General features: G+C 37.2%; 1 protein-coding gene across 1 annotated transcript; it reads left to right on the top strand.

Annotated features, from left to right (window-relative positions):
* The first annotated feature begins 3,397 nt into the window (after nucleotides 1-3,397).
* Nucleotides 3,398-23,702, top strand: C1D (C1D nuclear receptor corepressor). The gene is made up of 6 exons (XM_082852304.1): nucleotides 3,398-3,932; nucleotides 15,568-15,714; nucleotides 16,469-16,535; nucleotides 16,840-16,895; nucleotides 19,806-20,002; nucleotides 23,457-23,702. The coding sequence occupies exons 2-5, from the start codon at nucleotides 15,577-15,579 to the stop codon at nucleotides 19,968-19,970; spliced, it is 426 nt and encodes a 141-aa protein (XP_082708430.1). The 5' UTR covers nucleotides 3,398-3,932; nucleotides 15,568-15,576; the 3' UTR covers nucleotides 19,971-20,002; nucleotides 23,457-23,702.
* Nucleotides 23,703-27,623: the final 3,921 nt, after the last annotated feature.

The raw sequence follows: 27,623 nt of genomic DNA, 5'->3' as shown, positions 1-27,623 counted from the left end.
AACACTTGCATTTCACCCTCACAGCTGGCTCTCTCGCTGGCCACATGAGGTTGTCATAATGACTTGGTAAAACACACCCAAATGACAAAATATTGGGAGAAAATATTTGCAAATGAATCAACAGACAAAGGATTAATCTCCAAAATATATAAATAGGTCATGCAGCTCATTATTAAAAAAAAAACAACCCAATCAAAAAATGGGCAGAAGACCTAAATAGACATTTCTCCAAAGAAGACATACAGATGGCCAAGAGGCACATGAAAAGCTGCTCAACATCACTAATTATTAGAGAAATGCAAATCAAAACTACGAGGTATCACCTCACACCAGTTAGAATGGGCATCATCAGAAGATCTACAAACAACAAATGCTGGAGAGGGTGTGGAGAAAAGGGAACCCTCTTGCACTGCTGGTGGGAATGAATGTAAATTGATACAGCCACTATGGAGAACAGTATGGAGGTTCCTTAAAAAACTAAAAATAGAATTCCCATATGGCCCAGCAATCCCACTACTGGGCATATACCCAGTGAAAACCATAATTCAAAAAGACACATGCACCCCAATGTTCACTGCAGCACTATGTACAATAGCCACATCATGGAAGCAACCTAAATGCTCATCGACAGACGAATGGTTAAAGAAGATATGGTACATATACACAATGGAATATTTTTCAGCCATAAGAAGGAACGAAATTGGGTCATTTGTAGAGATGTGGATGGATCTAGAGACTGTCATACAGAGTGAAGTAAGTCAGAAAGAGAAGAACAAATATCACATATATGTGGAACCTAGAAAAGTGGTACAGATGAACTGGTTTGCAAGGCAGAAATAGAGACACATGTAGAAAACAAACGTATGTACACCAAGGGGGGAAAGCATGGGTGTTGGTGGTGGTGGGATGAATTGGGAGATTGGGATTGACATGTATACACTAATATGTATAAAATGGATAACAAATAAGACCCTGTTGAATAAAAAATAAATAAAATAAAATTCAGAAAAAAAAGAAGTTGGAAGTTTGTAACAAGGAGAGAACCCTCACCTGACCATACTGGCACCTTGATCTTGGACTTCCATCCTCTATAACTGTAAGAAATAGGTGTCTGGTGTTTATAAGTCACCCAGTCTGTAGTATTTTGTTATAGCAGCCTGAAGGGGCTAAGACAGTATTGGAACAAATATCATTTTTCTGTGTTTTTAGAATGACTCATGAGCTGACAACCTATTTAAATATTCGCATCCCACCAGAATGTTTCAAATCAGTCAAGTACTCCTTGACACGGGGTGGTGGGCAGGGGTGAAGGAAGGAAAGAAGAAAGACAAGGCAAAAAAGAGGAAGTGGCTTATTTATTGAAGTTATTTAGGCAAACAGTAGAGATGGTGATGGCATCAATTCCTCATCCTCTAAAAACTCCTACCCTTGGTTTCAAGATAGAAAATCTCACCATCTGAGCATTCTCTGGCAGCAATACTCAAGCATACATCTGGAAGTTTTAAATGTTGAAATCAGTAATTATAGGAGAAAAAAGTTCGGTGAAGGAAAAGAAGAGGAAAGTAAAGTGGAAGAAAGGGGAGGAAAAGAAGAGGGGGAGGTATTCCCAGCTGTAAATTTGAATGTAAACTCCGTAACAAGGAAGGACTTTTTGTCACTGCTCTACTTATAAGACATAGAATAGAGTCTGGTATTTAATAGGGACTCAGTAAATATTTGTTGAACAAATCATGGGATTGTGGTGCTACTGTGGTGTTGATGGTTAGGTGTACAGCAGTTCAGGCAATGTGCCCCTCAGATCTCCCTTTAAGAAAGAATTTACCGTTCTGTAGTAGAAGTGCAGTTGACTGAGAGCCGCCACCTGGCAGCATCTTTAGGCTCTACTTCCGTTTTTAAGCTGAAGCCATGCTCTTGCTAATGACAATATAGAGGTGGGTGCCAGTTCCTGGCCATTTCTGCCCAATGTGGTCTCCTTTAAGGGGCAGTCTTTGCTCTGGAACTCACTGTTGGGGTGGTGAGACCCTGTCAGATGTCCATCACTGTCTGAGGCTTTCTGCTCAATCCTGCTTCCTATGTCTTTATCTTTCAGAGACATCTCTGCTTCCCCCACACCTCAAACCTCTTGTACTACTAACTCCATTTCAGTGTTTGCTTCCTGATGACCTAAATGACACAAGGTCTGACAATTTGCCTTGAAGCCTCATTATCACTTTGGTGCTGGATGACCTGTCAGGTTCTGAGTTATTCTGGGTGTTTCAGTTTTCCCAGATCTCAACAGTCTTCCTGGTAAGGTTATGCACCCAACTCTCAAGGATTGTGCTACTGAAAATGTGATCTCTGGACTGGCGCCCATCTCCGAACTATTTCTTATTACCTGTCCACAATGAGATGAATGCAGAAATTGAGAATAATCATTTAAAACCTTTTATGACAATTTGGCATCACTCCAACAACTAAGGTCTGTGAACTGGTTTTCTTGAGTAGGGTATAAGATTAGTTTGGATGTTGTTGAACTCACACTGTGAGTCCCAAGTTGTGTGGATTGTGTAGTAGTCATATGTAGTAGGACCACATTGCAACTTGCGATATTTTGAGGTGACTCTAACTATGTATAAAATCTGGAATCTATTTCTTTCATCAAGAGATAATTTAATCTTAAAGATAACTTTAAAGGATAAGTTGTTGGAAATGGCAATTGACGAAGGATTGAAGATGAATTTTGAAAACGTCATCATTTGTTTTATTTTACTTTTTAAAAATATTTATTTATTTATTTAGCTGTGTCAGGTCTTCGTTGTGGCACCCTGGGATCTTTAGTTGGCTCCTTGGTTGCAGCATATGAACTCTTAGTTGTGGCATGTGGGATCTAGCTCCCTGACCAGGGATCGAACACTGGCCCCCTGCACTGGGAGCATGGAGTCTTAGCCACTGGACCACCAGGGAAGTCCCTGTTTTATTTTAGATAAAAGTTAAAAATGGATATTCTTAGCTTGCAGAAATTTCTTTGAAAACTCTTCTCCCATTCCCATCAACTTATCTCTGTTTCTCTACTGACTGTAAAAACAAAACAGAGAAACAGTTTAGATACTCACCACCCTCAACCAGAAGCCTTATCTTTAATCCCAGTAGACTAGAAGAAACCAGAAGAAAGCTCATTTGCCACTTAAAATACTTTAGTATTGACACACACGGTGTTTGTTCAAAGTGCCTTTGTAGGCATTTAATATATGGAATCGCTATTTCATGCATAACTTTTCGTTAAATTACGATTGTGGAATAAAGTCAGGAATGTAAAAACGATGCTCCTAATCGTTCAAGTAGCAATATGCAATCTTTGTCTTTTTTTCCTCTTATGTTTGTTCTGATTTCATTTATTGCAGTGCAGTTTTATGTTTTTTGAAATAATTAGAGATCTAGGCTTCTCTTTTGCCTTTTAATCCATCTTTCAAGCAATTCATTTTGATTGTATTTTACAAAATAATTTCGTAGCGATGGGTTGGAAAAGCAAAGAACCCGAACTTTCACCACGGATAACTCGGGAAGCTGCTTTGGAGGCTAATTTTGAGGTGGAAAATGGGAGAGAACCTGGGCCCTGCAACGAGTTTCAGCGAACGTAAAAACCAGCACAAAGCTTTAGTAACTAACATTTTTTTTTTCTGGATAAATATGCTCAATTTCTAATCCGGTGGGCGTTGGCCAAATGCAAATCTTGAAAAAGGTGCCAGCGCCCCGCCCCAACCCCCTCCTACACCTTCGGCCTGCGGCGCGGTTGGAGCATGGCCTTTGGAGGCGGAAGGGAAAGGAGCGAAGGGGCGGGGCGAGCAGCGTGAGGTCACCGGAGAGCGCCGCTCGCGCCGCGGGCAAAGCCGGCGCGCTGCTGACGTCACCGCCGCCGACTGCTTTCTGGGAGACAGGAGTGGAAGGCCCGCGAGGTATTATTCAGAGCTGGGGTTGGAATTTCTCGTGCTTTTAGGTTCGCTTCTCCTGGAGCGCCCTGTCACCCTCCGGCTGACTGTGGGGAGGGGGACTGGGCTGCGTAGCCTTCCGCGAATGCGAGCGTTGGGGCAGCGTCGTGGCAAGATCCCCCACTTCCGCTTTTCTGTGGCTGCTTGCTGGCTTCGGCCTACCTTGGCCCTTCACGTCTCTGGGTCCGGCCTTTCGCTTTTTCCTCGCTTCTTAGCTCCGCCTCTCAAGTATTGGAGGGCGGAGAAATTAAGAGCACGTGACTTCACTGTTAATTTTCAGCTGCCTTCAAACCTGGTTGAGGGAGGAAGGCCTAAGTGGCAGATGTAGGGGAGTAGCTTTCCCGTGTCATCCGTTATCATTCACATACATGATCACGCACTGCCTGCCACTGCAACATTAGCCCACCCGAGATGGTAGGCTAATTTCGACTTTAAGATGAAATCTAATGGAATCTCAAAAAAGTGGTTTTTCTTTACGGCCCAGGAAAGTTTAGTGTGACTGAAACTTCTGTTTGAAAGTATCTTTTGTGTCTTGCTGTTTGTTGACTGCAACAGTTTTGGCTTGATAAAGATGTATCTGTCCCAGTGAGATGTTTATTAATCATAAGTAAACACTTATTAATCTTTTTGGACTGTCTGTAGTAGACTGACCCGAGACTTAACCGAATGTTGACTTTGGATTCGAAAATAACCAAATAATTCCTATTGAAATTCCGTGAACTGTTTGTGATTGATGGAAAATGATAGAGCTCACTGTTTTGTTGAAAGAAAATAATGATTGTGTGAACAATGTTTTTTCAAAATAATTAGAACGGTTCTGAGTCAAAAGATGTTATAGCTGTCTTCAGATAGCTGTGTTGTATGTATTGCAGTTCAGAGGTGATATAATTTTTCATAACAGTCTTAAAATTTTCAAATGGCTCTTTATGTGTTTTATCTCAGTTAGCGACTGTTTCCAAACAGTTGACCCTTAAAATACGGCTCTAAATAGTCCCCACTGGGTTGGGGTGTTTGATCATTTTCACTTTAGTAAAATAATAACTAGTATTACTAGTTAATGTATTGAGTCCTGAGCCAGGCACTGTTCTAAGAACTTTACCTATATTATTTATTTAACCTGCACAGTACACCTGAGAGGAGATGAGAATATTGTCATAAGCAAATTCCATAGTTTTGGAAGGTAATTTTACTGCTTCACATCAATAATTTTGAAAACACTTCGAATTAAACTTTAGAATTAACAATTGAAGTAATTTCATTGTAATCTGATTTAATTATTCATCTCGATCTTGAGCAACCTCTTTGTAATTTATGAGACTTTGGGATAAATTTGTTTTTAGAGGCCAGCATCTCTATCTTTTCTCCGTGATTTTACTCTAAGTATGAAGGAGAGTTACAGGCTGCACTAGTGTAGACTATCTGCCAAAGACAACAATATTTATGGAGAGATTGTTGTATATACGTTTCACTATCATTTTCTAAGGTAATGCAGTGCAAAAAGGTCATTACGTTAATAGAATTCTGATGCAACATTTGCGGATGTCTCTCTAGTTTTCTCCCCAAATTATATATATTTTGGATTTGTTCCTGGCTTAGTTCATAATTGTATGTAACTCTACTTAGTATAGGAATGGAAACAGCCCTGGAATGTACATTATTATATATTTTCTTTTGGATCCACATGGTCACTATCCTAATCTGATATTGAGATTCTCCAAAATTTGGTTCCAGTTTACTTTCATTGTTTTTAGTTAGTGAACAAATAGTTATTAAGTATGTGGCAAGACTTTATGTTAATCATTTGGAGATACAGTGGGTAAATAACCAGTGGAAGGTTTTGAACAGAGGAGTGACATGATCTGGTTTAGGTTTTTAATAGGATCACTCTGCCTGCTGTGTTAAGAGCAAGTTGTTGGAGAGAGGGGTAGGGCAAAGCCAGGAGACTAATTAGGAAGGTGTAATAATGCAGATGAGATGATAGCAGCTTCACAGCTGGAAAGACAGTGGTGAGTAGCAGTTCAATTTTGGATGTATTTTGTAGGTAAAGCTAACAGATTTGCTTATGGATTGAATGTGGGTTGTAAGAGAACTGTCAAGGTTTTGGGCTTGGGCAACTAGAATGGTTAATTGCCATTAACTGAGAGGTGGAAAACTATGGGAGGAGCAGGTTTGTGAGGGAGAATTGGGAGTTCATTATGATGTGTTAAGTTTGAGATCTCTGTTAGTCATCCAAGTGGAGATGTTGAGTAGGCAATTGAGTCTACCAAGTCTGGAGTTCAGAGGGGAGGTCATTGCTGGAAAAGAACATTTGGGAGTCAGATGGTATTTAAAATCGTGAGACTGGAGACAATCGCCAAAGGAGTGAATGTAAACAGAAAAGCAGTACAAGACGTGAGTCTTTAGGCATCTTAGCCTTTATAGGTTTGGGGAGATGAAGACCCAACAAAGTAGACAGAACAGCCATCGGGGGACAAGGACAGTTTTGAGAGTATAGTGTTGTGGAATTCAGGGTGAAGTAATGTGTTCACTATTCTCGGACGCTGGTTATGGATCAGATAGATAAACGAGGACTGGCATTTTTGGATTTATCAAGATACATGAGAAGGAGTGTTATTAATGGATAAGTGATAACGGTCTGGAGAACCTTGGGAGCAAAGAGGAAGAAGAGACTACTTTTGTTTGGGAGATATGGAAGCCTTTATAGAATAGAGGGCATTTGATGTGTGTTTTAAAGGATTAATAGGTTTTACTAGGCCCAGAAGACAGGGGAGGAGTTGGGGGAGGGGGTATTGCAAGCAGAGGAAAAAGCCTTACTTCTCTCCCTTCAAAGCCATACCTCCCAGTCAGCTGTCTTCAAGATGCTTTTGCAAGTCCTTTCCTTTGCATCCATTAGTCAGTTCCTCATTCTGGATTACCATTCTTGCTCCAGGCCTACTGAACCCTGCTGAAGAAATTCACAAAAGACCCAAATTAATGCTACCCACCTTCAAATGGGTCCTTTCTCGGTTGTCTGACAGTTGCTTTATTTATCCCTACTCTCTTCCTAGCACATACTCCACATTTACTCAGCATTGACTGCGTGCCAGGCACTGAGGAGTCATTTCTTTAATAGATATTTATTTAGCATCTATGACATGCTACCCTGATATTTGGAGTGTATATGAGCAAAGACTTGTCCTGCACGGTGCTTATAGTCCAGTGTGGATGATGGACACTATTCAAATAATCACAGAAATATAAAATTACAACAATGATATGGAGAAATACATGGTGCTGTGAGACTGTGTAACTAGTGGATGTGACTCATTGTGAGGCAAGAGGGAATGCTTCCTTGAGAAAGCATTGTTGATGAGGGAGCCGAGTTAAGCAGGCCAAACATGTTGGTGGCAGGGAGTCCTCACAACAACTCTAGGAGGAGTTTCTAGAGAGCACGAGGCTAGAAAGGCTTTTGTACCATGAGAATAGGGAGAAAGTGGCCTTATGGTGGCTAGAAAATTTAGGTGTAGGGAAGGCAATCCATTCATATAGTTCTTTGAATAAAATAGAGCTAAAGAATATAGGTGGTTTTTTTAAAATAAATTTATTTATTTTTGGCTGCGTTGGGTCTTCATTGCGGTGCGCGGGCAGTCTCACTCCTCTATTGTAAACGTCCCCTTTTATCTGTCAGTGAAGATTACGTGAATCTGTAATTTCACTAGGGGTTGCAAAATGGTGATTTTCTTTTTTTTTTTAAAGGTTATGATTTCCACATTTGTTAACTGGAATTTGAACTCTAGTTTTATTACTTGGGAACCTGACAGTCATCAGTAACATGTCTATTGTGGAAAAATGCTGTCAGAGCAACAATTTGTGATGCCAGGAATATATGTTTCCTGGCTGTAGTTCTGGAGGCTTGAAGGAGTGTGATGGTCTTTTTGATGTGTCAGCTTGGCTAGGCTGCAGCCCCCATTCAGTCCAACACCAAACTAGCTATTGCTCTGAAGTTGTTTGTAGATATAATCGAAATACACAAACAGTTGACTTTTATTATTCTAGATAATCTGGGTGGGCTTGATCCAATTAATTAGAAGGCTTTAGAAGCAGAGCTGAAACTTCCCTGATGAAAAAGAAGTTCCATCCGTGGACAGCAGTTTCAGCTTGCAGCCAAGAGTTCCAGCATGTTCTTTCTTGCTTACCTGCCCTGCAGATTCCTCCACAATTGCATAAACCAGTTTCTTGCAGTACATCTCTTCAGAATACCTCCTACTGGTTCCGCTGCTCTGGTTGAACCCCAGCTGGTACCAGGAGCCACTCTCTAGGCTCTCATGTGCTCTAACAAAGTGGGGTGAGGAGTGGTGGCAAGGGTCAGAGAACCTACGTTTGTTAGGGTAACCCTATAATTTATTGCTCAAACTGGGACTTCTGAAAGAGAAATGGGGAGCTGAGCAGTTGGCAAGCTGAAACAATAGACATACATGGGGACTCTCTTGGGCAAGTTGAGACATAAAGTCATTCTGTGTGTCAGCCACTGGTGACACATCAGCATGGCGGTGACATATTGATGACACCACCCCCTCAGGGAGCTTGTAGTCAAGGTTAAGTAAATCAACACATGTCACCAGATAGTGTTTTAGGTGACATGAGAACCTGTAGCTGTGCTTATCCAGACAGAGGGAATGGGAGGGTGGCACTCAGAGAAGTCCTATGCACTAAAGGGAAACCTGATCTTACCTCCAAACGTAAGCAGGGTTTGAACAAAGTGAAGTGGGAAGGATGGTTCACGTATAGAGAGCCACACAGGCGAAAGGTTAGGCTGAATGGGCATAGAACATCTGGAAAACTGCCGTGGTGGCTACAGCTATAGGATTGGAAGAGGGGAGCAATGAAAGATGAGGCTAGTCAGGCAAGCAAGGGCCACATTGTAAAGGGCCTCACGTCCACATAAGGGGTTTGGAGTTTACCTTCAAGGTGGCGGGAAACTATTGCAGGATTTTAAGCAGGGGTGTACCATGACCAGACTATCTTTATGGAAAAGTTATGTTTTGTAACATCCTAACATTGAGAGTGGAGAAAAATTGACAGTAGGGAGACTACTCCAAGGCTCTTGAAATGATCTAGTTAGTGAGAATGGGGGAAAGCTTGTGGCTAAGGAGATTAAGGAGGCCGTATTGACAGAACTGATGGGACTGGGGCCTGAGGAAGCGATGAGGGGCGACTTCCAGGTTCCAGGCTGCACTGAGCTCCCTGAAGCAGAGAATGGAGGGGAGGAGGTAGGGGATGATGTCGTGTGCCCCTCCTTTTCTCCTGTCGGCACTGTGGCTCTCATCACCAACGAGAGGAGGGAAGGAATGGCAGTAACGTCCTGTAGGGATTGCTGGGCAGGGTTTCTCCCCTCTGCCCCTGAGTCTCAGCCAGACCTTCCTGAGGGATGAAGAGAGGCACCTTCTCTCATGCCCTCTTCCACTTTCTCCACTTGCAGCCTGCGCTTTAGAAGGAGTAGGTGGAGGGGTGGGGAGTCCCTGTAGAACCAGGCAGCGAGTGAAGGGCAGAGAGAGGTGAGTTCTCTTCTTTCTCTTCTTTGGACATTTACCACGTACAGTCTCGGGCAAGTTACGGAAACTCACTGTGGGTCCGTTTGTTGTCTGTGAGGAGTAAATGAATGAATGTGTGTGGCTGCTTAGAGTAGTGCCTGGCTCACAGGCAGTGGGGTTCAGATGTTGGCTGTGGCTGCTGGTAACCATCCATTCACTGCTTCATCCTGGCATCTGAGTAACAAAGGGGACCAGAGGGCAGCTTCTGCGGCTCCCTCCTTGCAGTGCTCCCTGTGGAAGGAACAAACACTCAGGAGCTATCTGTACGGAATGTTAGGAGAAATCATTTGAATTGGGGGGAATTTCTGATAATAGAAGAACCTTTATTTTTCAGTCTACCTTGCCTTTATTTTTTAGTTAGGAAAAAGGCAAGTGGTTCAGTTCAGATTTAATGAGAGTCATTATTCTTACTTACTGCCTTGCTTTCAGTGTTCACCGTAACCCATTTTAACAATAAATAGCTACTTGTTTACTGGGGCTTAGGGACAAGGAATAATTGCAGGAAAAATCCCTATCACGATTTTGAGAGGGGAAATATTTTCCAATAGAAAACTCGAATGAAAAAATTCACATTTAAATAAAGGCTTTTTTGTGTTTTTTATACTTGCAGTATTTGTTAAAAGCCAAAATACTTTATTAAAATATGCCTTTATTTAAATTTAATGATTGTTTATTTTTATTACAATTTTAATACATGCTTTTTGAAATAACGAAATTTAAACAACGAAGAATGAAGAGCTAAAAACATGAGTCTGCTTTGATCCCATTCGCATTTCCTATCCCTTCTCAGAAAGAATGTCTATTTTTGTATGTCTCCTTCCAGACCTTTTTCTACATATCTACATATACAATTTTTTAAAATAAATGGCATCTCTTAGACACATTACGTGTTATATACTATGTTCTATGACTTTTTTTCACCACTTATCGTGTATTACAACATAAAGATTTACTTCTTTATTTTTACTCTTTTGGATGGATGTGGTATAATTCATTTAACTGTTCCCCTATTGATGACTATTTAGATTATTCCCAGTATTTGGTTATAATGTCTTCATTCAACAAATGTTTATCGACTGCTAGGCAGTGGTAGTGAACAAAACTGCCTGTTTTCATGTAGTTACCTTCTTTTGGAGGTAGACAGACAATAAATGATATATGTCAGATGCTGTTGAGGCCTGAAGGGTGAAGAAGGAGATAGGAAGTGCTGGGAATGAGAAGAGGGGTATGCATTTTAAAATAGGATGGTCAGGAAAGCTTTACCAATAGATAACATTTGAGTAGAGATCTGGCAGCGGTGAAGTCATGAGCTTTGACGCCATTGGTGGGGGAGAAACAGTCTAGGAAGGAGAGAAGTCTAAAGGCTCTGAGATAGGGGCATACCCAATAAGAAGAAGAGCAGTGAGGCCATTATGGCTGGAATGGAGTGAGCCAGGGGCAGAGTGGGAGGAGATGAGGTCACAGAGGAGGCAGCAGAGAGTCAGGGTTTTTTCGGCCACTGTAAAGATTTTGTCTCTTCCTGAGTGAGGCGGCAAGCCTTTGAAGGTTTCCAAGCAGAGGCATGGTAGAATCTGACTTAGATTTGAGATGATCACTTTCTTGATAATAAACTATTGGAATGGAAACAGGGAAGCCGTTTAGGAGGCTATGGCAACAACACAGGCAAGACACAATGATGGCTCGGACTGGCTCGGACTAGGGTGGTAGCAGTAGAGGTGGTAGAATGTGAATATGTTTTAAAGATAGGGTGAGGGCTTCCCTGGTGGCGCAGTGGTTGAGAGTCCGCCTGCCGATGCTAGGGCACATGGGTTCGTGCCCCGGTCCGGGAAGATCCCACATGCCGCGGAGCGGCTGGGCCCGTGGCCATGGCCGCTGAGCCTGTGCATCCGGAGCCTGTGCTTCGCAACGGGAGAGGCCACAACAGTGAGAGGCCCGCGTACAGCAAAAAAAAAAAAATAAATAAAGATAGGGTGAGAGAGGAGTCAAGGACTATTCTGTAATTTTAGGTCTGAGCAATCGAAAAGGTGGAGTTGCCATGAAATGAGATGGGGAGGACTGTAGTAGGCAAGATTAGATTCTTTCTTTTTTATTGAAGTATAGTTGATTTACAGTATTGTGTTAGTTTCAGGTGTATAGCAAAGTGATTTGGTTATATATATGTGTGTGTGTGTGTGTGTGTGTGTATGTATACACACACACACACAGTAAGTCCCCTACATATGAACCTTCAAGTTGTGCACTTTCAAAGATGCGAATGTACATTCACATGTCCAATCATGTAAGTTAGTTCAAGTGTCTGGCGTACATTGTCACTTGCATGCATCCTCTACAAGTGGTTGTCCTTTTGTGTACTTTACTGTATAGTACTGTATAGAGTACGGTAGTACAGTATGTTTATTTCCTGCCTGTTCATTCGATGCCAGCCCCTGTATGCCAGCTGTTGTACTGTACTACTGTACTTTTCAAGGTATTGTACTGTAAGATTAAAAATGTTTTCTTTATTTTTTGTATTTGTTTGTTTTTTATGTATTATTTGTGTGAAAAGTATTATAAACCTATTACAGTACAGTATTATATAGCTGATTGTGTTAGTTGGGTACCTAGGATAACTTTGTTGGACTTACGAACAAATCGGACTTACGAACGCACTCTCGGAACTGAACTCGTTCATATGTAGGGGACTTACTGTATATCCACACACATACATACATACATACATACATACATACATATACTTTTTCAGATTCTTTTCCATTATAGGTTATTACAAGATAAAGTAAGCAAGATTAGGAATTGGGCTTTGGGCACATTACATTTGAGAATATATTAACAGCCAACCAAGGTACTGAGTAAGCGGTTGGACATTAAATTTGGAGTTCAGTGGCGAGGTCAGGGCTGGAGATGCAAACCTGGGAGTCATCAGATTATTAATATAGTTTAAACCCAGAGCTCACCTAGAGAGTAAATTAGAGAAGAGATTCAAGGACAGCCCTTGGGCACGTCAAGGTTAAGAGGCTTGAGGATATGAAAAGGATGCAGCAAAGAAGACCAAGAAAGCAACCTGTGAGGTAAGAGAGAAACCAAGGAAATGTGCTGCCCTAGAAACCAGACAGACTGAGCCAGCTATGTCAAACGACGAGAACTGAGAATTGACCATTGAATTGGACAATGTGGCTGAGTGGGTGACCTTGACAAGAACAATTTTGAGTGAGAAATAGGGGGCCTGATTGTAGTAGATTCAAGAAAGAATGGAAGGAGAGGAACTGGAACTCTAGTATTCAATATTAGCAACCCTTTTGAGGAGTTTGTTCTAAAAGGGAGATAGAAAATGGGGCTTAAGCTGGAGGGGGATATGAAGTCAAGGTGTTTCTTTTGTTTCTTATCTAAGATGGAGGAATAAAATGTTTCAAGCTTATGGGCAGTGATCCAGCAGAGAGAAAAATTGATGTAAGGCAAAGTCCCCACTTTAAGAGAAGGGTCTGAAGAGTCCATTTTAATAAACTTATATGCATGTATACAAGGATTTCTGTAGGCTACTTTCTGAAGAGGATATCCTGAGTCAAAGGGTGTGTGCATTTAAGAAATCTGTACCAATTTATATTCCGCCTCCAGTGTATACCCTTGCTAACGTCAAACTTCGCCAGTCTTTAAAATTATTGCCAATCTGATGGGTGAGATCTTCATTATTTTAATCTGTTTTATGCTTTGTAGGAACTCTTTATATAATCTGACTAATCCTTTGTTGTATTTTGGCACATATTTTCTCCCGTGCTGTTTCTTGCATTTAACTTTGCTTATGGTATACTTTTACCATATAGATGTTTTTTCAGTTTTTATGTATTTAAGTCTGTCAGCCATTTCCTTTTATAGCATTTGGGTTTCATTTGGATTATATACACATTTTATATAATGTATATAATCTTTTAATACATTTATCTTTTAAATTCATCTGGAGTTTATTTTTGTGTATGTTGTGAAATAGGTATCTAAGTTTTCCATCTCCTTCTATGTTCTTAAACAGTTAAATACCATAAAAATTAACTGTTTCTTAAAGGTTTGGAAGAAATTACCTATAATATTTTCTAGACTTGGAACCCTTTTGGAGCGTAGATCTTTGACTTCTTTATAAAGTGTGGGGTTTTTTTGTTTTTTGTTTTGTCTGTGTAATGATCTATTTGTTTTATGTACTTCTTTTTAGGTTAGTTTTGGTAATTTTTTTTCCTAGCACCTCATTCTTATCATCCAGATTTTTCAAATTTATTGGTTTAAAATTTTATGTAAAGAAAAGAAATATCAAGTCTTCTCTATATTTGTGTCTGTCCCTGTACTAATACCCTTATCTGGGCAGTAGATGCTGGAGCTGTCCTTTCACAGATTGGGAGATTGGTTTAGCAGCTTTCAGCCCGCATGGTTCACCTCTTACTGTCCTTCATCTTGGGTTTATTCCTAGATTCTCCTTCTCTTTTGTTTGTAAGGGATTGCAGGCTCCTTGGTTCTGTTCCCTATCAGTCTAATCCCATTTGCTCTTTAGCTTATAAAAATTTCTGCTGTTGAGGTCGGCTGATGGATATGTGCCCTTCTTGGTTTCCAGCATTACTATGGACTTATTTTTGTGTTTCTTCTGTCATTTTGGAGAGATTTTTCTGGGAGGAATGAGAGGCAAATCCGTATTTTCAGTTAACTTTTTGAAATAGGAAGTCACAGTTCTTTCCTTTGTGGTTTTCTTTTCTCATAGTCCTTTGTTTAATTGCTGTTTGCACAGTAGTTGGATAATAACTTTACAGTGTGAGTAGTAATAGACCCCTGGACTTCACTTTTTTAAAATTTTAAATGAAACCAGATGTCTCAGTGGACTGTATTTGTTGAATAGAAATGTGGGTATATTGTGACTAAATATTCAAGTAGTACTTTTAAAACTTAAATGACATAGTCATAACATTTAGAATTATAAGGGACTTTAGAGATCATTAGACCAAATGCCTTATTTAATGGATGAGATATTTGGGGCCCAGAGAGATTCAGTGATTTATCTAAGGTAACGAAGTCAGTGATCAGGCAAGGTGGAAAGCCTGAGTCCCTTTACTTCAATTTGGCTATGCTGTTTGTTATTTTGCACATTCTTGATGTTCTCCTTAGCTGTGTAATGAAAGAGGTATTTTCAGCTAATAAAACCTAAGGATGGTACAGTGGCTTGGAATTGCTTCTGAAATTTGATCTTAGATACCATATTAAATACATTGATGTGGACTTTTCTTTTCCTCATATAGCTATTAAATATTATGATGTAAATGTGAATTTTAAAGAATGGGCCGTCAAGGTATGCTCTAGCCTAAATGAAAACCATATAGTTTATTTCTCCCATGTTTCATCTTTTCTGCTTACAGACTTTATGTGATCTATTGACTCTTGAATTTCTTATTAATATTTTAAGCTTAAGGAATATATATAAATATAGGCTTGAAAAGTAATTTTAGTGATAAATAATTATAAAATATTTCAGATCTAAGATTTCTAATTTTTTGGTTTAATATACCATGCTGCTAGATCAACATCTAAATTTACAAGTGCTAATATGTATGTTTTTTAAAAAAAGAGCTTTGCTTATTTTTTTCAGCAAGCATTAGGGGGTAGTGTATATTTATCACACTTTCATTGCTTTGCTTGGTCTTTAACTTCAACAGAAAGTTTTTAAAATGTAAGATTTTTATTATTGATATAACATGTTTGGTAGTCGTATCTCTTTAGTTCTCAAAAAGCATCGAGGGATTGAGGGATTGATATGTGTAGCATTAATGAACTTGGGTGGGTCCTATCCTGGCAGCCCACCCCAACTCCCCAGCAGCCTAAGAAGAGGGGAAGTTTAAACGTGGTTGCTCCAGAATTATATTGTAAGAAGATTTGTTTAATTAACTTCAGGTTTTAACTCTTTTAGCACTTTTGAAACATATGATATGACCTATTAATTTTTTTTTTTGTAACCTAGAGAGCATTCTCTGTCTCCAGTATGAACTAAGAATTTAATTTTTTCCCAGTTGAACATAATGGCAGGCGAAGAAATTAATGAAGACTATCCAGTAGAAATTCATGAATATTTATCAACATTTGAGAATTCCATTGGTGCTGTGGATGAGATGCTGAAGACCATGATGTCTGTTTCTAGAAATGAGTTGTTGAAGAAGGTATTTTAAGTAATTTCTAAAAATGTATTCATAAAACCGAGTGCTGTGTTATGAAACATATAGAAGAAACAGATACATGAAATATGCCCCTTTCCCCCTTTATTTCAATTTTTAAGTGTTTGGATATCTTTAAGGGGAAAATATAACAAACTCCAAGCTTAGGAAATACCTCCTAACTATATTTTTATTTTGACTTGGTTTTGAATAAAAAAAAGCTCTCCCAGCATTCTTTTTGACAGACTCTACCTTTGACCTTTTAAGTATTACAATGATGTTATCAGGGTTTCTGGAAACCCTATAGGACAAAAAGAGTAAATTGACTTTGACAGTCTAAAACAAATCTCATTATGTTTCTTCTCTCTTTGGTATTGCCTAAGCATTTTAGCCTGCTTCTTATACATAAATGCATCATGTACAATGTTTATATTGATGAATTACTTTTGACATACAAAGCCCAGATTGTAAATCCTGAAATTAAAATAATTCAAAAGATTTTTTTTTATTTTGGATTATACACATTCCTTGTTTAACTTAAAGATGGTATGCTGAAGTGAAAATTTGTGGGCAAAAATCACTGGTTAACAAAACTTTTCTTTTTGCAAATTATTTCCAGATTATTTGGTTTGATTATTGGATTATAGGAAGTGAGAAAAACATTTCTTTGATACATTGTACTTGGCGAAAATTTAAAATATGTGATGGTGCTCAAAGTTTTAATTTCTTTTTCTTTCTCTCTCTCCCTCTTTTTTAATAGTTGGACCCACTTGAACAAGCAAAAGTGGATTTAGTTTCTGCTTACACATTGAATTCAATGTTTTGGGGTATGTATATTACTTTAGAGTTAATTAGAAAGCAAATTATTTACCATGTCAAAGGTGACTTATTTTTTAAAATGCTAGCAGTTATACTTTATGGCAATTTTAATAGTCAGATATTTATTTCTTTTTAAATCAGAATACCAGATGCCCATGAGCCACACATACATTTAATATTACAAAGAGGTTGAATAATTTAAGATTTAGTTAATAATTTGTGTGACGTTTCCATTTTGTAACTGGAGTTTCTTTAATTAATGCTCTTAATTAATATATATGCATTTTATTCCATGAAATCTTTCTCTTGTAGTTTATTTGGCAACGCAGGGAGTTAATCCTAAGGAACATCCAGTAAAGCAGGAATTGGTAAGATTGCAGTGGATCGATTTCTTTTTATTTTACGTGTAATGTCTGTTGTAGTGTTTCTAAAGGTAAAATCGCAGTACCTTTATCACACTAATTGTGGAGAACAGAATTATTTAGGGATGAAATTACGAAAGTGAGCCAGATTTCATTGTGCCTTTAGTTTTTCTTTCTCTCACCTTTGTCAGAGAAGGGTGTTCCATATATTATATAAATCTGTGGATGGGAAAATGTCACGATTCTAGTAATTATTTATAAGTGCTATATTATTTTTCCTATAAATTCTTGAAATCCTGTTCATCTCTACAACTGCCTGTTTTTTTTTTAAACTCTGATGCAATTCTTAAAAGTATATTCTAGTTGATTTACTAGCCAAGACGGGAAAGTTTCTCCTCCACCGTTTCAATTCTTCCATTAATTCATTTTCTCAGCAGTAAAGAATCCACTTCGGCAACAAAGCTAAAAGCTTTTTTGGCACCAGTTGTATGTGTACTGTCCAGTAATTCTGCATTAGTGACATATTTACAACCTGTAATAAATCTTCTAGGTTTGTCTTTGTATTCCATTTAGATGTATAAGTATAGTATATTATATAAGGTCTGGTATCTTGGAGTTTTTGCTGACTTCAAAAATTAAATCAAATCATTCAATTTGAAAGAACAAAATTTAGAAATCAAACTTATGGTTACCTTCTTGACTTGGCTTTATGAATAAGAATATTAATAAATTTATTCTTTGTGTTTATAAAATATAAGGTAAATATATATGTGAAATATACTTGACACTGTATTATTGTTCTAAAGTTTTATGGTGGTTGACATGTATTTTTTTATAACTTAGTAAAGCACTTGGTCATTTATTTAAAAAAATGAGTAAACCAGATCTGCCGTCTTCAATTTTTAAATGTGTAGACTAAGACATTTTCTTATTTTAAATTTCTTGGGGGAAAAGTAAATTTATTTTTAAATACAGAAATTGTGAAAGATACTTAAAGCAAAAATATAAAGCAGTATGATCCACAGATCTTGATTTGACAAGTGATACTGGCTTTAAATCTTAAGAAGTATGCATTGTATCATCTGCTTTCACCTTTCTAATATGGACTTTACATTTATAAAATTCCTCTTCTCTTAAACACAAAGTTATTTGGAGTAGTGTAATACTTAATTCTGTAACTGGAAAAAGATAAAATCATCTGCCTTCTTTTTCCCTCAGAATCCACTTTATGGAGGAGTACATTTATATTTTGGACAAGGGTTGATAAATGAAAAGCATCCATAAACCTATTCCCCTTTTCTGACCTTGTGACAGATGTCACTAATTGATCACAGAGTTAGTATATGAGAGGAAGCCTATTTGCCATATCTATCATGAATGGAGAAGGGCATTGAAAATAGTTTATTCATTTGACAAATATTTGAATGCCCACTGGAAGCCAGGCATTATTTCCAAGTGAGATAATTCCTCAGTGAATAAAGCCAATAAATATCTCTGCCTTTGTGGCAGGTGCCAGACTATCTAGTGGAGGGAAACAAACAACATAATCAAACAAACAACAAATAATAAATACATATGAATATATAGTATGTTAGAAAGTTACGTTGTGGGAAAAAAGAAAAAAATAGCACAGAGTAAGGGGCATTGGAGTGCTTGGGTAGGATTGCCATTTTCAATAGTAAAGGCAGCACTTATTAACAAGGTGAACATTTGAGGAGACTGGAAGGAAGAGAGGGCTGGCCATGTGGGTTTGTGAGGGAAGATCATTCTGGGCAGGACTGGGTTGGGTGTGTGTTGTGAGGACTTTGGCTTTTACTCAGATAAATAGGGAGCCATGAGAGGGTTTTGAACAGGGTTGTCAATTTCTTAAAATTAAAAAATTCTAAGGTTCTGCATTTTTCTGTGTATGTTTATATAACTATATTGATTATTTTAATGAAACTTTTAAGCAGTGATCAATCATTTACTCTGCTGTTTTATAGCTCTCACGCCTTTATTTCTCCAGCTGAAGTATAGAATAGCCCTTTATTCTGATTAGTGGTCTCAGAAGATTCAAAGTGGTACAGCAACCTAGTATGTTTCTCACCTTGTAAAGTCTGATTAGAACTGTATATTTCATTAGAAAATATCATGTGCTTTTCAGTCAGAACTATGACATTGGATAAAAAGATCTTGTATTTTCATTATACTTATTTTAATTGTGACATGAAGGTAACACAAAAAAATAAATAGTTAAATATGCCTTAGCCATTTCCTGTTTAGAAAAATTTCTGGAGAGTTTAGTTTGTATGTTGAAAGTATGTAAAAGCTTTATTTTAATTACTTAATTATTTATTTATTTAGGCTGTGCCAGGTCTTAGTTGCAGCATGTGGGATCTTAGTTGTGGCATGCAGCTTTCTTAGTTGTGGCATGTGGGCTTCTTAGTTGCGGCTTGCAAACTCTTAGTTGTGGCATGCATGTGGGATCTAGTTCCCTGACCAGTGATTGAACCCGGGCCCCCTGCATTGGGAGTGCAGAGTCTTACCCACTGGACCACCAGGGAAATCCCGAAAGCTCTATTTTAGATTATAGACTTCAGATACAAGAGAGTTAGTATGTGGATTTAGGTGAATGCTAAATTTAAAAATTTAGTATAACCACATATAAACAATTAAATGTTTATCTCTGTAGTGTCTAGATCTTCCTCTTTTGAAACATTCAGAACACTTCTGACTTTTTCGATATCTGTATTCCCCTCAGACTGTGAACTCCAGGAGCACATGGAATGTGTTTATCCTATTCGCTTTGCACTTATTAGTGCCACTCAATAAGCAATAAATACAAAGCTGTTGAATTGAACTGAGGTATAGTATAATAGAACTCAGTGGTGAGCAGCTTAGTAAATCTGTTGCCTTTCTTCTTTTTTTGTCTTTAAGGAGAGAATCAGAGTATACATGAACAGAGTCAAGGAAATAACAGACAAGAAAAAGGCTGGCAAGCTAGACAGGGCTGCGGCTTCAAGATTTGTAAAAAATGCCCTATGGGAACCAAAACCTAAAAGTGCATCCAAAATTGCCAATAAAGGAAAAAGTAAAAGTTAACCTTTTGGTTTTGATGTACACATATTCAAAAAGTACATAATTTTTATTGTTTTCCACAAAATAGATGATGATTATGTGCCATTGTAAGGTTTAAATGTATTCCATATTGAATTCGTGTGTAAAATTTGCATTTTAAATTTGTAATGCTAAATACTTTTCCCCCAGAAAGATTAAGTTATCCTTATTGATTTTCCTATAGAACATTATGTGGTTTTTTTAACATTGTGGTATATTTTATATTTATAGTTTACTGTCTCTTGACAAGACTCTTATTTCCTTATATAGGTCAATTTTGCAAGTGCCATTTTATAAGCAACTATGAAATTTAAGTTAAATGTTCTTTGCAAACATTTGTGTATTTTCGATGAATAATGATTTTATGAAGTATGCTGAAGTTTTAAATACATCTGTTTTCACTATATAATATTAGGAAAGAAAGAAATGACTTAAATGTCCATTTTTTCTGTGAAGTTATTTCATTACGCTTTCATGATTTTGGGAATTACTGCTTTTTGTGATATTTGAAGTATGAAATTAAGACTTTTAAGGTTATTCTTTAATTCTTGGTACTTTGCCACTATGTCCCATTTAAAGTAAAATATATTCTCATTAACTTTAGATGGGCAATGAGGTTGTATATTGATGGCTGAATTTTGGCATAATGGCTGTACCCTATCAGTAAAGCTGTAAGTGTTGTGTAGCTGACCTGTTTTTTATTTTTCTCTTTTGAGTAAATTTTCTCTTGAAATTAGGAAGGTAGTTTTTAGAAATCCTTAGGAATGGGGGAATTCACGAGTTTTTGTTTCTTATGCATAGTGCCCACAGTTCTCTTGGCCTCATGTTTTCAGAGTTTTTTATTGTATGTTTCTGAGGCTATAGCAATTACATAGAAGTATTTTGGAACAACTTTGTATGTTATTTAATGCCACTTAAGCAGAGGAGAAATCCAAAGGAGATTACATTGTGTTTATATTCTGATTTATTTTTCTGCAGTATTTGCTACAGAGAATTCTAAATATTAAACGAATTTTTTTATGTCTAAGCCCATGAATTTTAATTATATACCCTTAATGCTTTCAGTCTTTGAATTCACATCATTATGTATAGGAATGCCAAGTACAGTAAAATACTTTAATTTTTGAAAATGAAGTTGTTAAAATTTTTTGTGTGACTAATTCTCCATAAGTAACCTTGAATAAATAGATTTCTTGATTTATGGTAGCAGATATTGGAAATGGTCTTAAAATGTAATGGATTTTGTAACGCATGTTGAACTCTTTCTATGACACATGAAGAGGAGGTCACTGATAGATGCAGAAAGACTTCTGGCTCAGATGTCAGACGATTTTTGAAGTGGAAGAACACTTATAGTTAGTTCACTCCTTTTTTCACCTTCGGCTCCTCAAAATTCAAATTTTTTTTTTTAAAGTAGCTTCTTCATGAGAGAAATAAATGTTATTAAGATCAAATATAGTGGCCTAGTGTTATTTATTGCAAAGAAGGTTATAGCTTGCATTTCTTTATATTTTCTCATTTCATTAAGAAAAAAAAAGTTAAATGAAAAATGTCATGCAGTTGCAGAAAGTCATTAGCCAAATTATTGGTTTGTGAAAGTCCAATTCTGCCTTCTCTTAATCTGGAGATTCTTAAGTGAACAATTCTTTTAAGTGTTTATTAGAGGTAAAAAACAATTTGAGTGTATTCCATTTTATTATGTATGATTTTAAGTACTTACTAGCACATAGTAAGGAGCTGAGTGATAGTAAGTGTATTGGGTTGCTTATTTTTTGTCTATTCATTTCACAAATACTTAATGACATTTACATTGTTAAATACTGTGCTAGGTTCCAGATATGACAACTCCAGCCTTTATTCTATTTTAAGTATTATGATAATACTAGTCTTTTCATTCAATTCAGTTTTTCAGAGTTACTGGAAAATTTATGACAAGTTGTGCTCATTAACCTTAGTCAGAATCATAAAGGGTGATGGGTTGATCTATTTGACTGTGGTACAGTTATTGTTAGCATAGTTTGTTCCAAATGACAGTCTGCTCTAAGGTTAGATGTTAATTATATCTTGTATTAATCTCTTTGGGAATTAACAAATTGGAGGGGTTATAGCTATAGATACTTTTAAGATTAGAATTATGGATTATTAATCTAATACTAAATAATGAGATTTAGTCTTTTAATATTATTTTAAGCACAATTTTCTTATTGTTCATAATTGCAGGATGGGAATTCATTTTAGTAAGTAGAATATTTTAAGAGGAAAACTGAAGCTTGAATTATGGTTTACATTCCTGGAATTTGAGGTTATATCAAATTGATTGGTTTTTAAGATACCCTGCAAATTAAAAAAATTGTTCTACTTAGCTATTAGAAATGGATTAGTATTATTTCTAAATGAGCCTTTAAAAATTGACTAGAAATACAGGAAATGCTTAAAAAATGGACAGTGTATTGAATATAGATACTTTTTCCTAAGCGTAGGTCATTGGAGAAAAAGATGTTTTAGGAATCACTTAGCTTATAATACTGTTAAACCATACCTCTATGCAATAAATTATCAGAAATTCTGGCTTTACAAAGTAACATTAACTGAGAAAGGTTTGAACAGTGATTCTGAGCCTCATGTAATAGCTAAGTTTGGTAGATAAAGCGGAGAAAAAGAAGAACTGGCATCTTGTTTTCTCTCTTCATAGAATAGTTAGTAAACTTGCTCTGATAAATTCAGGGGCTCTTTTAACTGGATAGCAACCTATTTTATATAAATGTGATCTGAATGTACTTAACTAATAAAAACATTTCTTTTCCCTATATCCTGGTCTAAAACTCATCAGTTTTGGAAATACAAACCATATTTTGCTTATTTTAAATATTAGCATTTTATAGTTTTCATTAACAATTATGTTAGGGGGAAAAGTATACAAATTTTATTACATTATTCTGTAGATTTGTTCTCCTTGATTAATCTGCTATTATATTGCTTGTGTGCAGGATTTCAAGAAAATGCTTTGAATGATTTTGGTTTGCAGATTTGTTTGCCTTTCAGAGAGCAGCCACCCTCTGACCTGATGTGCCTTTTAAAGTGTTTATTTTATGGTATAATTTTAATATAGCCAGGAAGATTAGTTAAAGCTGTCCAGAAAAGGGGGTAGCTATAGTGATATCTACTGGCAATTGAGACTTAATTTTAATTCTGTAACCCCCTACTCCCAATCTTAGGCCAAAAACCAAAACCAGCCTAGCTCTTTATTCCTTATCTGTTTATAAAAGGTTGAGAAAACATGCCAGTCCCTTCCCTCCGACCCCCCTCCCCAAAACCTTGAAGTCTGGCAAGTGTATCATGGCAAAATAACTGCATGCAAGATGTCAGTTTTGTAAAGTGATATATTTCAGATAGTACACAAAATTTCATGGCAGGAAAGATAAGCTTTCACAAATAAAACATTTAAGAGACTCTTTTATTATTTCCTTTCAGTTTAGTGTTGCCTTTAAGGTGTGCCGTTTCAGTTTGGCAGCTACAATAAATGATTGAAGGAAATTGAAGATAATTCAACATTTCAAGATGCTTCTGCTGAAATGAATGTAGACCTCTCCAGGGCTTGAATTTAAAGTTTATAGTAGTACAGTATTTTAAAGCCAAGTACCCAGGAAATTCATGGTGATAGGATTTGAATGAGATGATTAGGAGAAATAGAAAAGAATACCTTCAGTTTCTTATTAGGTGAGTATTAGCTATTGAGAGCCTATGTTGAAAAATGTTATTGTAAAAAGGATAGAGGCTTGTTATATGTAATTTACTATAGTGTATAATTCATCTTGGACCTTGTCCAAAGATGTTTAATTATTAAAATACAAAAGAATGATTATAACAAGGAATCATTTCTGATTTAGTGCTAGAGCAGTGGTCTGTAGACCATGTTGTAATGTATCTGGCTGATATTGTTTCATTTAGTGACCTTTGCTCTCTCTAATAATACATTCCTTGACTTATTTAAATTGAAATCATTTACTATCCCATTTCTGATCCTTTCCTTCTTTACTATTTTCCCTTAAGAAAGAAATCATTGGGCTTCCCTGGTGGCGCAGTGGTTGAGAGTCCGCCTGCCGATGCAGGGGACATGGGTTCGTGCCCCGGTCCGGGAAGATCCCACAAGCCGCGGAGCGGCTGGGCCCGTGAGCTATGGCCGCTGAGCCTGCGCGTCCAGAGCCTGTGCTCCGCAACAGGAGAGGCCACAACAGTGAGAGGCCCGCATACCGCAAAAAGAAAAAAAAAAAGCATTAAAAGTATGTATAAACATTTAGGGTGCTAGTTTCTTTTTTAGTGTTTTTGTTTTTTTCGGATATATACCCAGGAGTGGAATTGCTGGATCATATAGTAGTTCCATTTTTAGTTTTCCAATGTTCATTATTTACAATTGTCAAGGTATGGAAACAACATAAGTGCCCATCAACAGGTAAAATGGATAGAGTGAGTTCCCTGGTGGCCTAGCGGTTAGGATTCCAAGCTTTCACTGCCATGGCCTGGGTTCAGTCTCTGGTTGGGGAACTGAGATCCCCCAAGCTGTGCGGTGTGGCAAAAAAACCCTCACGGGCCTAGTTGCTCCGTGGCATGTGGGATTCTCCCAGACCAGGGCTCGAACCCGTGTTCCCTGCATTAACAGGCAGATTCTCAACCACTGCGCCACCAGGGAAGCCTGAAGTCCTAACTCTTGATACCTCATAATATTACCCTATTTAGAAATAGGGTTGTTGTGGTTGTAGTTAGTGAAGAGGAGACCACAGGGTGAGCCCTAATCCAATATGGTGTCCTTATAAAAAGGGGAAATTTGGACATAGTCTTGCACCCAGGGAAAACACCATATGAAGATGAAGGCAGAGATCAGGGCGTTGCTTTTATAAGCCAAGGGATACCAAAGGTTGCCTGCAAAGCACCAGACGCTAAATGAGGGGCATGGAACAGATTCTCTCACAGCCCTCAGAGGGAACCAACCCTGCCAACACTGCAGTGTTGGACTTCTGGCCTCCCCAACTGTGAGGCAAATACATTTCTGTCTTGTAAGCCACTCAGTTTGTGGTACTTTGTTATGGCAGCCCTAGCAAACTAATACAATGGCCGTTTAGATGGAAGGAATTAAAAAGATTTATAACTTGGAGTGAAAGTATGTGCAAAGAAACTTCATGACACAAGATGAAAATGTAATGTTGAAGAAAACCAGGAACTTATGTAGACTTAATCTAGGACTATTTTTGAATTGGAGCAAAGATCTCAAAATTTAGACCTTGAAATGTCAAGGGTCTGTTATACTTTTTCTGAAGCCAAAGTCTTCAGACCTCTCTAGCAGGCTTTGTTAGTTTTGATTGAGTGTACCATCTTTTAAACTTTACCTTGGTTTGAAGAAACTCATTTCCCTGAAGGAAAGAAAACCCTGTCAGGTTTCCATGGGGGAGAGATTTTCACTAAGCCTATTATCATGTGCCATGTGGTCTCTTCCTAATAGAACACAGCAGTCAGGTTCAAATAATGAAAATAAATACATAAAACATCTTACACAAATTGTATGTAATTTGTGCTCATCCAAGAGCACAAACCACTTAAAAAATTGCTTATTGAATTCATCTGTATAGAGATTTTTTTTTAAAGCCCTAAAACTTTCCCCCCCCCGAAATTCTTAACTCTAGTGTACCATTCAGTTTTTTTTCCCTTTAAAGTTAGGTATTAGAGAACTCAGAAGTGGGTTTTTAATCTTAATGATTAGGGACCAGTTTAATTAAAAGAAATTGTAAATGTTGCTTACTGGTTTTCAGCTTTTACAATCAACCAGTAGATTAAACAGAAGACAAGAATGTGAAGGAAATCAACTTTGATAATATAAAAGTGAAGGTATGGTAGACAGAAGTGAGGTAGAAATGGGGAGGAGGGAAGAGGGCATGCTCATGGCAGGAAACCTGGATGCTGCACAACACTGTTGGGTGAATGTGATTTTAAGTAAGTTGTAAAGGTAATAGCTATATTTTTTCTTTCTTTTTTTAAATTGAAGTATCATTGATTTACAATGTTGTGTTAGTTTCTGGTGTACAGCAACGTGATTCAGTCAAAGTGATTTCATTTCTGGTGTACAACAAAGTGATTTCATTCTTCTGTCAAAAACTGGAAGGAGTAAGGGAGTAAGGTGCCGGGAGTGGTATAAATTAAATCCTCATTTTTAGGCTGGGGAGTCAATAGACGAGGGCCAACGAAATAGCAGTGTAGGTGTGTGTTATGAAGGTAATCACCAGAATTAAAGACCAGTTATTTAAAAGTGATAATCCCTCACATGAGCAGAAGTAAAGTGGGAGCAAAGGTTTTTTGTTTTCTGTTGTGTTGTGTGCATGGTTTCTTCGGTAAAAAGAAATGAGAAAAAAAAGTTGTACTGATCAACATTTGCTCAAAGAAGCAGCATGAGAATCGGATAACCTAGTGAATGCTAGTTATTCAGTTTGTGAGATGTTAGGCAAGAAGTAAAATCCTTCCGTGACAATGAAATAATGTGAGAATGCTTACGTGTAATAGCAGATATTTCATTGTCTTAAAAAAAACACCGTGTGTATATAAAAATGTAGGCATTTAATAGTTTCCTATATGTGGGCCCAGTTTATTTTTAATTTTAATGTTAGACAAATTACATTCAGATATAGCCAGAAAAATGAGAATTCTTAGTTGAAAGTGGCTCTTTTTCTAACCTGCCTTCTATACTCTTTTGAAACTTGTAAATGTTGTTTAAGGTAAGGTGAGATACCACAAAAATAGGGTTATGTGTAAGTGATAGTGGGATCTTTGCTTGATTGTCTTAATAATGCCGAATCAGAAGAGGGATCTTACTGCACCTAATTTTCATAAAGCGAGGTTAGTTCATAGGAAACATGCTTATATATTTTTCAGGATCTGTTTTCTCACTGCAATCTAACTGTATTGTAGTGGAAATTAATTGTTCAGTATCAGAAGTTATATACGTCAGAAGTGTAGCAAAATATAAAATCTTTTTTAGGATTTCTTCTAAACAATTTAAACTAAGCCTTAAGGAATTACAATTGCTAGATTTTATCTATCACTTTTTAAATTTGTAGAAGACAGTAATAAAGACCAACCTAATAGTGTTTCCTTAATTATCGACTACTTAAATTTTTATTTTAGCATAAGTTGTTATTTGAGCTACATTACATATACTTAGCTATATTATACCTAGATACATAACATTGGAAATATCTGTAATTAAATTTCATTCTCTTACTTAGCTAGGCATTTAAAGTAACTTACAATAATTTAAATATATAACATTGAAAAATGTTAAAAGCAGCTGTTGGGAATAGTGTCAGTGTGTGTTTTAATCCTTTAAGGGAGGTACCAGGTACAGCTTAATACATATCTTCTTAGACTCTGACTTGTTAAGCTTAGTTCTTATGTGTTGCCTTGAAATTTACAGAAATATTTGAATTAATCATTTTAAGCTATAATTGTATGAGATGTCCTTGTTGCCTGTACTCCCCTTCCCTCTTATATGTAATTTTTAATAGATTAATTAATAAACTTTTATGTTTAGAGTAGTTTTAGGTTCACAGCGGAAAACACAGAGAGGTCCCACATACCCCCTCTTGCCTCCACCAC

The sequence above is a fragment of the Leucopleurus acutus genome, assembly GCF_964270905.1.
Source record: "Leucopleurus acutus genome assembly, chromosome: 12".
In the NCBI taxonomy this organism is placed as follows: Eukaryota; Metazoa; Chordata; class Mammalia; order Artiodactyla; family Delphinidae; genus Leucopleurus; species Leucopleurus acutus.
Note: the sequence above shows the minus strand (reverse complement) of the source record. Positions and strands in the feature narration are given on the sequence as shown.